Genomic DNA, 10,849 nt, shown 5'->3' with positions numbered 1-10,849 from the left:
GAAGAATTCTATGGCTTCTTAAACACAACTAGGTGACTTTGTTACTAGAAATTTATCTCTTTAATTTAGGAAGTGTCCCTCTCCCATCCCACAGAGCATAGGATTATGCATCGTATGATACCTTAACAACTGAATTGAAATCTTGCAATATTAAAGAGTCAAAGTTATACATCTACTCTTGAATAGTTTTATGTGTATGTATTAATCATCTTAGTTTCTACAATAATTACCCTGGAACCAAAAAAAATCTGGCCCTATAGAGCTTGGAACGCTAGTCAACATGCTTACAACTATATTATACCTTTTGGCTCAATTTTCCTATTAATAACAACCACCCAAGTGTTATTTTTGTATAAATATCATCATTAATCAGGGTTTGGTCTTGATGATCCAGAAATGGAATGAAAGGACAAGGTGATCCTTTGGGATATACGATGAGTCCCCCTGAAGCACAGGCAGATGAGATGCGAGGACGTGTTTTTTTTATTTTTTTTTTTAAACTTTACCTTTGCCGTTTTCTCATCAATTTGGCCCAAGTGTCTGTCAAGGACTTGCTACAATTTCATCTTCCAATTCAATATCAATACCACAAAACATCACATCCCTTTTCACATAACAAAAGCAACTTTCCCACCTGGGCTTGTACACTTCTCTACTTGCTATCATCTTTTTCGGGAAGTAGAAAGGAAATAAAATGGATAATATTGAGGGTTCTCCTTGAAGTTCAATGCATGGAGTAACTATTAAAGTATAATACAGAAATTATTCAGTTTATTTCCTTTATTCAAGAGTCCAAGAATTATTGTTTTTACTTAATCAAATTCAGTTTTCTAGTTGTTGCTATGTGTCCTAGTCTTAAGGAATAAAGACAATGTGTGAGTTGTTTCAGTAGTAGAGGTAGTGCCTAAAATGTTGGCATTCAGTTATATTTTTTATGTATTTAAGTACGATCTAGAGATTAATAAATTGTATAGTATTCAGCTCAATATTTTCTGGTATCTATAATCTGTTTATTAAAAGTTCACTCTATTTTTTACCTCTCTGTTTTTGTTATCACAGAGAGAAGCTTGTGAGAAACATATTCCCTTTGTTTTATCAGTAACAGGCAGAGAGCAAACATTTGCATTCTCAGTTGCTTCTCCTATAGACCCAACTGATCCAACAGCAAAATTTACCATACCAGTTGATTCTGAGCACAAGGCCAAAGTTTTTAAAGTTCTTTCCTTTGCTAATCCTCACATGAGAACTTTTCACCTAACCTGGATTTCCTTCTTTACTTGCTTTGTGTCTACCTTTGCAGCTGCTCCTCTTGCTCCCATTATCCGCGATAACCTCAACTTAGTTAAAGCAGATATAGGAAATGGTGGAGTTGCTTCTGTCTCTGGCAGCATCTTCTGCAGGCTTGCAATGAGTGTTGTTTGTGACCTGCTAGGGCCAAGATATGGTGTGCCTTCCTCATAAAGTTATCTGCTCAAACTGTGTTTTTGCATGTCTTTTGTATCCTCAGATGGAGGACACAGCCGTTCGATTCATGATTGGATTCTCTCTTGCAATCTTTGTCTCTTGCCAGTATTGGATGAGCACAATGTTCAATAGCAAGATCATTGGGCTTGTCAATGGAACCGCTGCTGGGTGGGGGAACATGGGTGGAGGTGCAACACAGCTAATAATGCCCTTGGTCTAATAGTTAATTCAGCGAGCTGGGGCAACTCCATTCACTGATTGGAGTATAGCATTTTTTGTTCCAGGATGTCTTCATCTGATCATGGGAATCTTGGTCTTGACTCTAGGCCAAGACCTGCCTGATGGGAACCTCGGAGCCCTGCAGAAGAAGGGTGATGTCACTAAGGATAAGTTCTCCAAGGTTTTGTGGTATGCCATCGCAAATTACAGGACTTGGATCTTTTTCCTTCTCTATGGCTACTCCATGGGAGTTGAATATTTCTATGACAGGTTAATTTGGAATTTCCTCCCTTTGACTTTCTCATTGATTAAATTGTTAGGAAGCATTAATGCACGTTAAATTGGAGCAGAAAGTTAAACCCAAAATTTATTTTATTTATATTATGGAATGGTGGAATTTTTAAAATTTTTATTGTCTAGCAAATTACCTCTAATTACTTTTGAGACTTTGCTAACCACCGGGCCGCATTGTAGAAAACCACTAGCCATCCAAATGTCCGAATTCTGATGGTATCCACAGTCCACTTGTGAGGAAATTCTCCAAAACTCCTTTTAGAGAATTTGAAAGTTTTTGAGTGCTAGCTTTAAAAAGGAAGTTCTCTCTTAAAATTGGAAGACAAGCTTCCTTTCACAGGGAGCAACTTTCAATAATTATAAATTTAACCCTTTAATTTATTAATTATAAATGGACCCTTTTAGGAATTAAAATTTACATAATTAATTCCTACAATCCTTGAAATTTTAAATTAAGTCCACACTTAATTATTAGGACATTAAGCAGTCTAAATAAAATTTATATTTTAGTCCATAAGTCTCTAGAATTATTTTATTTTATTTTTATAAAGTCCAACTTGATAACCCAATTTAATTCCTCACTTACAATCTTTATGTGTATGACCTGTTAAGTTCCTAATATGCTGGCAACAAATATAATTAAATAAAATTAACACTTAAATTTATCATCAATTCATATATAATTGATTAATTATATTTATAGATCATTATTGATATCTAGTAATGTGTAATGACTACCCAAATATTAAAATTTGTTAAAGTGGTTTGACTAACCTTTCTATGATTAGTCTGCCAATGTAATTAATATCTTTTCATCATAATATTCTGATTTATACATTGATGTATGGAATGTGTCTGCTATGTATAAATCATTTCTGTCCCCCCAGTATGATTGATTAATTAAATAAGATCTCAAACTTATTTTACCTTGCGCAAGGATTTAACAATTCATACTAACTAAGAATAATTGAAATATGTTTTATTACCTAGGGTGATAAATTCTATCTTGACAATTAAATATCTACACATAGTTCATACTATATCCAACAATTGCCATATTTGTTATCCTTATATAGAATGATATGTGAGCAATATCAAAATATAGTGATTCCTCTATAAGATAACATAATGTCTCCAGTTTAAAGATTACTTACTGTGACGCGAGTCTTTTCATAGACACAGGTAAACTTCCATATGGAATCCTCATGCGGGTTAGTTTAGTAAACTTGTCACCACAAGCACCTACACATTGGTTCTAGGTGTCTCATATAGCTCAATTTAATAAGAATTGCTGCTTCCTTTCATAAAGAAAAGAATGCAATATGTACTGGTCTCAACAGTTATATCAATGTTCAGTCTCGATATAATATTGATCAGGAACATTTTTAGAATAATGCTATAATGCAGTCAAAATTTCATAATTATAATAACATTATAATTTTCACTGCTATGCATATAATTCCATGGACTTTATCTTTATTAATTAATATTCATTAAAATTAAATTGAACATTAAAGATAAAACAGTCTTTATTAATAACAAAATATATACATGTATTAAGTGATCACACTTGTAACTAATACATTGACTATAGTGCACATACACAAACAATCTCCTACTTGCACTAAAGTCAATCACCCATGTATCTAATACCATAACCCTGCAGGTGGTGTTCGTGTCTTCACTGGGACAATGCCTTAGTAAGAGGATCTGTAAGATTCTCTTCAGTGGGGACTTTTACTATTATTCTTTCCTCTCAATGATTTCTCTTATCAAATGGAATCGCTTAAGTACATGTTTGGATTACTGATGAAACCTTGGTTCCTTAGTTTGTGATATGGCTCCATTGTTGTAACAGTACAAAGTTACTGGATCAACAATGCTAGGAACCACACCAAGTTCAGTGGTGAACTTTTTGATCCAAACAGTCTCTTTTGCTGCCTCAGATGCAGAGATGTACTCAGCTTCAGTTGTAGAATCTGCTATAGTTTCCTATTTGCAACTTTTCCAACTCACAACACCACCATTAAGTATAAAAATATAACTAGACTGAGATTTGCTATCATCTTTGTCAGATTGAAAGCTGGCATCAGAATACCCTTGAACTACCAGTTCACCATCTTCGTAGACTAGAAATATATCTTTAGTCCTTCTCAAGTACTTAAGAATGTTCTTTACTACTGTCCAATGATGTTCACCTGGATTAGCTTGGTATCTACTAGTTATGCTTAAAGCATAAGATACATCTGGCCTTGTACATAACATTACATACATAATAGATTCAATAGCTGAGGCATAAGGGATCCTATCCATTTTCTCTTTCTCAATCAGTGTTTTAGGACACATGTCTTTGGAAAGAGAAATACCATGCAATATGGGCAAGAATCCCTATTTTGATTCTTCCACGTCAAACCGTTTTAACACTTTGTCTATGTACGCAGATTATGAGAGACCAAGGCACTTTCTGGATCTATCTCTATAGATTTTAATTCCCAGAATATAGACTGCTTCTCCCAAATCCTTCATGGAGAATTTCTTAGACAACTATATCTTTACAGATTGGAGTAATGGCACATCATTTCCTATTAATAATATGTTATCCACATATAAAATAAGGAAAACGATTCCACTCCCACTAACCTTCTTGTAAACACAACGTTCATCCACATTTTTTATGAAGTCAAACTCTTTGACTGTTTCATTAAAACGGATGTTCCAACTTCGTGAAGCTTGCTTTAGTCCATAAATAGACTTTTGGAGCTTGCATACTTTATCAGGAAATTCTTTGGATTCAAACCTACAGGTTGTGTCATGTACACATCCTCTTGCAGATTCCCATTTAGGAATGTGATTTTGATATCCATTTGTCAAATTTTATAATCAAAGTATGTAGCTATAGCATGCAAAATCCTTATGGATTTGAGCATGGCTACTAGCGAGAAGGTTTCATCAAAGTTAATGCCTTGCTTTTGCCTGTAACCTTTAGCAACCAGCCTGGCTTTATATGTCTGCACATTGCCATCCATGTCAGTCTTTCTCTTAAAGACCGACTTGCACCCAATGGGTTTTATCTCTTTAGATGGTTCAACCAAAGTCCATACTTGGTAATGCTGGGTTTGCTTCTGTTTCTGAGAGCATACTCTCTAGGCTTGTAATGGGTGTAATCTGTGACCTTGTAGGACCAAGATATGGCACTGCATTTCTCTTAATGTTATTTGCTTCTACTGTATTCTGTATGTCATTTGTATCCGATGCACGAGGACACCTAACCATCCAATTCATGATTGGATTCTATCTTGCAACGTTCATTTCATGCCAATACTGGACAACCACAATGTTCAATGGGAAGATTGTTGGGCTTGTTAATGGATGTGCAGGTGGGTGGGGTGATATGGTGGTGGAGTCACTTAACTCTTGATGCCTTTGGTTTTTCACATTATCAAACTAGCAGGTGCCACTCCATTCACTGCTTGGAGGATTTCCTTCTTTGTTCCTGGCTGTCTTCATGTGATAATGGGAATTGTTGTTTTAATCCTTGGCTAAGATTTGCCTGATGGAAACCTCAGCACCTTACAAAAGAAAGGTCATGTTGCCAAAAAAAAAAATTCTCTAAGGTAATCATCCGAGTATGTTAACTCCTATTCTTCTCCATTATGTTCAACTCATGTCAATCTCCACAATATAATATTAATAACTAGTTTAATTTCTTGTTCAGGTCCTGAAATGTGGAATCAAAAACTACAGAACATGGATTTTTTGCCTGCTGTATGAGTTTTCCATGGGAATCCAATTGACCACCAACAATATAATCACTGAATATTTCTATGATAGATTTAACTTGAAGCTCCACACAGTTGGAGTAATAGCAGTTAGCTTTGGAATGACCAACATCTTTGCTCGCTCGTTTGGTGGTTACGCCTTTGATTTAATAGCTAAAAGATATGGCATAAGGGGTAAGCTCTGGACCCTCTAGATCCTCCAAACCTTAGGGCTATCATATGTATCTGGTTAGGCCGTGCCAATTCACTCCCCATTGCAATCTTAGCAATGATGCTATCTTCTATTGGTATTCAAGCCACTTGTGAAGCAACTTATTGGATCATTCCTTTTGTTTCCAGACGATTTTTAGGTCTATTATCTAGTCTAACAGGTGCAGGAGGGAACTTTGGGTCTGACTTGAATCAGCTAATGTTCTTTTCTAAATCAAGATTCTGCACAACAACAGGTTTATCTTTGATGGGTATTTTGGCAGTATTATGTACCCTTCCAATAGCATTAATTCATTTTCCACAGTGGGGAAGCATGTTCCTCCCTCCTTCCAAAAACCCCACAAAATCTTTTGAAGAGTACTATTACACATCAGAGCGGATGGAGGAGGAGATGCAAAAGGGTGCATAAAGGAAGCCTCCTATTTGCTAAGAACAGCCGGTCAGAGAGAGGCAGATGCAATACCCTTGTTCCGGTAGCAAACGCTACATGAATCAATAATGTTTAGTGCAGAACGCATATGTAAAATAGCAATAATTACCATTGCTTTGTTCATGTAAGGCAAATGGTAAGATTAAAGAATAAACCTTTTCTTAGGTATATAGTTACCAGCTCTGATAATGTCACAGATTTCTTTTGATGGATATAGCAGTAATGCTATGAATACTATCAAATGCCTCTTATAATAGAGGATGATACCCACAAAATAGTTTTTACAGAATGCTAATGATACCGAAATAAAAGCCAAAAAATTCATACATATGATCTTTGCAAATGCAAAATACAATGTCAAAAAATATATTTCTTTGCTCATTACATGATAGATAAAACTTTGCAACATTGTGATGAAATGTAAAATTTAATAAAACTATATATATTAATCATCTAATGAACTCGACAAGAAAATTTCCAGTTTCAACCATCAATAGCAAGCTCACTCTACCTTTCCATAATTTTGAACCGAGCAGCGTAGAGAGCCAATCTCAATTAGAGGCAAGAACATTATTAGAGCAAAACTAGTAGCTTAACTTTCCCCGGCCACCACAAGTACTACAAGATCTAGCAGAAGAGCACTTTGTACAGTAACTCCACTTTTTTGGAAGCCTAAAACAAATGAATTTCATTGGATCCCTCTAAGAATAAGAGCATTTCAAACCAAGTGTGAGTGTGGATGCACATGAGAAAGGGAGACTTAGAATGTACCCTGCTGTATATCTTGTGGCCATATTCTTTGCATTCAACCTTGCTCTCTCAGCACTTTCTTCCGACAGTTTCTTAAGCATAAATCCCTCACCATTACATTCAGAACATATACCAGAACCACCACAATCTTCACATGTTTTCAATTGAATCTGCAATTTAGTAATGATATTAATTAGTTAAATCAGCAATATGTACACATTTACATATAAGGGTGAGTAGATTTCGATCTGAACCAAAAAATCAAATCAAACCAAACCGAATCAATTCGGTTCAATATGTTCGGTTTAAAATTCAATCGGTTTGGTTTGATTTATAAATTTTGATAATTTTGATTAATCGGTTCGGTTTGGTTATTTTCATAAAAAAAAACTGATTTTTATGAAAATAACCAAACTATATATATATATAAAAGAAACCCTAAGATTTTTTAGTTCTGATTTCTAAGTTTTTTTTTTTTATGTTTTCATTATTGAGATTTGATGTTAAAAATATGAAATCTTGCAAAATTCAGTTTAATCGATTTAAAACTGAACTGAACTGATATTTATCGATTTGGTTGAGTTCAGTTGTCTCTTAGTGATCAGTTTGGTTCAATTTTCAAAATTCTTGATTTTCAATTTTTGGTTTTGTCAGTTTGGTTCGGTTTGAAATCGAACCGACCATTTGCATGCCCCTATTTGTATATAAACAAGCATACAAGCCAGGAAAGAAGCTAAGCTAAATAGAGGATGCTGCAGATAAATATACTTTGTGCCTCTTTCATGTTGAAAATGAAAAAGATACACCACTTGATTTGCTGTGTTCCAGTGAAACACTTCTAGAAAGAAAAGATCATAAGAAAATTGGAAAGATTCTAGGAAAATTTATAGTCACATAATGTGAGAGAGGAAGCACACTGGAGTTTTTCTAAGATGCATTTGCTTATATCCACCATCATATAAACTGCCAATTGCATATATCCAAATATCAATGCCTTTTTTTACATTTCAAGTAAAGCATTTTACATCTTTCCAAGTTAAATATGTACCTCATTTGTCTTAGAAGCTTTGGTTCTTCTCACAAGAAGTGTAGCTGCTGCACCCACAACTGTGGCAGCAATTGCCACAGAAGCAGCTGTTTCTGGTAGAGCAGAAGATACTAAGCATGTTTTTCTCTTTTGTTTTTGTAATTTAATATCAACTGAAGACTGCGCAATGGGATTCAGTATATTATGAACTCCAGGCTTGGGCATCCTAATTGCTTCACGACGTCAAAAGTTAGATAACTCACAAGCACTAAGAATTCCAAATAAGAATCCAAAATGATTATTTTCAAGTGACCAACAAAAGGTCCCTTTCCAATGAAATCCTACACTCTTAATGTGCTTTAAGTTAAAGAGTTAAATTTTACAAATGTAACCGGCAGAATTGTCCTTCTAGCATTAAGACTCATAATCAACATGGCCTAAAAAAACTGTCCCAGGACTAACAGGACTAAAAAATGCAACAACATTACCAGTCACCATAGATTACAGTTCAACAAGAGGGAAGATATTAAAAAGAAACAAATATTTACTTCAAAAGTAGATATAACTTAGCAAGAAACACATAGGAAAGCATGAAAGGTCAAAAGTATCATGTTTCGGACTCTTTAAAGAACAAAAAACTTGGAAATAGGCAGAACAAGCCCAAAGAATCTACTGTTACACACCCTAACCCAATTGCCCAAAGACATTGAGATTGAAGCTTGTCAAAGACATAAAGCCCTTAACCTCAAGAACCCTACAATGAATTAGCAAGAGGATCGATACAACACGGAACAGTACTGAAATAAATATTCTATAGAACAATAATCTATTTCATCACCATTATGCTCTATTACAGTATACCAGGCATGCTTAAGTATTCATAAAATCATGGAATTACACAAGGAAACAAATAAGTACAATTGGGCAGCAAATGGAGGGAGCTTTTCAATTATCTGTTATATTATACTTTATTATCCTTGAGGCAACATATTCAAAAGCCTATTAGATAAATTTGCTGTTTTAACTGTATAAAGACAGTTTATGCTGTAATTTACATAGAGGAGTGTAAGAAATTTTCTTCAGTAGCTGTATCACCACTCTAAAAGGAAACCTCATCTAGAAAACTCAATTACTACAGAATTTCTTAATTTCTTATCTAAAGGGATACATCACCATTCTAATAGGTAGCCCAAAGCAAGTTCTGAAATGAATGACACTAAGTAGTTCCACAACAAATTAAACTCTAAGTGGACAAATAGAAGCCTCACACCTACTCTAGCCCATTGAAAACAGATTTGAAAGCCAGGAAATTGGTACCCAGCCATATTCATTATAGAATTAATGTGTCCATATTTGCAAGCAATAGATTTGGTTAGCTTCTTCCAGCAAAGGCTTAAACAGAGTAAAAGATAAAGCCCTACAGACAGTTTTGGCAGCTTAAACAAAGTATGCAATACACTCCAAATCATAATTGCCCAGTTCTATACAAAATCAAATTCATAACACTAAATCATAAATGTGAGGGTTTAACAATAGCATAATTTAGAAAGGTGGTTTAACAAACTATTCATACATTGATCAATCGCAGAAACCTCATCAAGAACCAACATAAATGCAATAAAGCCACTTCTCATGATTCCATCCACCACCCACAACAAATAAAGGAATCCCCAGTGAGCATAAAATATAAATAATTTAGGAAATCTAAGGCTTAACCAGGAACCCATATTCTATATAACTGAACAGGCCAAGAAAGATATTACGCATTCATTCTTCCCATCAAATTACAGAAGCCTTATTCAAGCACTCAACATTACTTCTAGTGTCCCCTTTAAAACCCACAACTACTCTAATTGGTGTGATAAGCCATATACAAATGACCATCCTTATCTCAATTAAAACTACCATTATAACAAAGACCTTCCTCCATAAAGATGACTATGAATGGCTTTGGTGATTTCACCGAATAAAAAAACCCACATCTAAATGATCAAGAAAATACATATTAAAGCAACAACCATCCATTTAAAGCTTCAAAGTCCCAATGTTTAAATGGGCATTTTCCATTAACTTTGTCATAACTATTATCACACTCGACAACTACCTCAATTAAGTTGCAGTAATTATAAAGTTAAAGAGATTATAATGGGAAAAGATAGATATGCAACAGCTAGAACAACTTGAGGAACATGGAGTATTAAAGATAAAGAAGGAGATTAGAGCCTGTGTAAATTACTTGAAGTAAAGGAGGCAAATGATAAAGTGGGCACTGCAAACTCCATTTCAAGAAGGGCCTTGTCCTGCGTTTTTTAGCTATAGGAACAACTATCTAATATCTACCCAGTTTCTGAAATTCTCTTATCTTGGCTGTCAGACATATTTTCCATATGAGCCCTTATTGGTGCAAACAATTTCAGAATTGCCAACCATTAACCCTGAAACCCGTTTGGTTGTATCTTGAAGAGCTAATAATAATATCTTTGGTAAATTTTCAATTTTATCCCAATTATACAAATTTAACCCAAACAAGTATCTAACCAAGCTGAAGAATAAAAAAAGATAATACTACTTTTATACGCACTCCAATGAATTTTAACCACCTGATTTGTGCCCAAACAAGAAGGATATTAAAGAAGGGCGTTGAAACCCTTACAAGCAGCCTTCAACTAACTGCAT

At 34.7% G+C, this 10,849-nt stretch overlaps 1 protein-coding gene and 1 pseudogene across 2 annotated transcripts; one reads left to right on the top strand and one right to left on the bottom strand.

Annotated features, from left to right (window-relative positions):
- The first annotated feature begins 434 nt into the window (after nucleotides 1-434).
- Nucleotides 435-6,457, top strand: LOC110647174 (high affinity nitrate transporter 2.3-like; annotated as a pseudogene).
- A 245-nt stretch (nucleotides 6,458-6,702) lies between these two features.
- Nucleotides 6,703-10,542, bottom strand: LOC110647179 (uncharacterized). Of its 2 annotated transcripts, none has more exons than XM_021800884.2 (4): nucleotides 10,410-10,542; nucleotides 8,195-8,406; nucleotides 7,168-7,316; nucleotides 6,703-7,068 (listed from the first exon to the last, which is right to left on the bottom strand). In XM_021800884.2, exons 1-4 carry the CDS (start codon nucleotides 10,453-10,455, stop codon nucleotides 6,981-6,983), a joined length of 495 nt encoding a protein of 164 aa, XP_021656576.1. In that variant the 5' UTR covers nucleotides 10,456-10,542; the 3' UTR covers nucleotides 6,703-6,980. The 2 variants fall into 2 exon arrangements, with proteins under 2 accessions (XP_021656576.1, XP_021656577.1); XM_021800885.2 differs by having other exon boundaries at nucleotides 8,195-8,399; nucleotides 10,410-10,518.
- Between the last annotated feature and the right edge of the window lie 307 nt (nucleotides 10,543-10,849).

The sequence above is a fragment of the Hevea brasiliensis genome, chromosome 6 (assembly GCF_030052815.1).
Source record: "Hevea brasiliensis isolate MT/VB/25A 57/8 chromosome 6, ASM3005281v1, whole genome shotgun sequence".
Taxonomy (NCBI): Eukaryota; Viridiplantae; Streptophyta; class Magnoliopsida; order Malpighiales; family Euphorbiaceae; genus Hevea; species Hevea brasiliensis.
The sequence above is the reverse complement of the archived record's forward strand: the minus strand, read 5'-3'. Positions and strand labels throughout refer to the sequence as shown.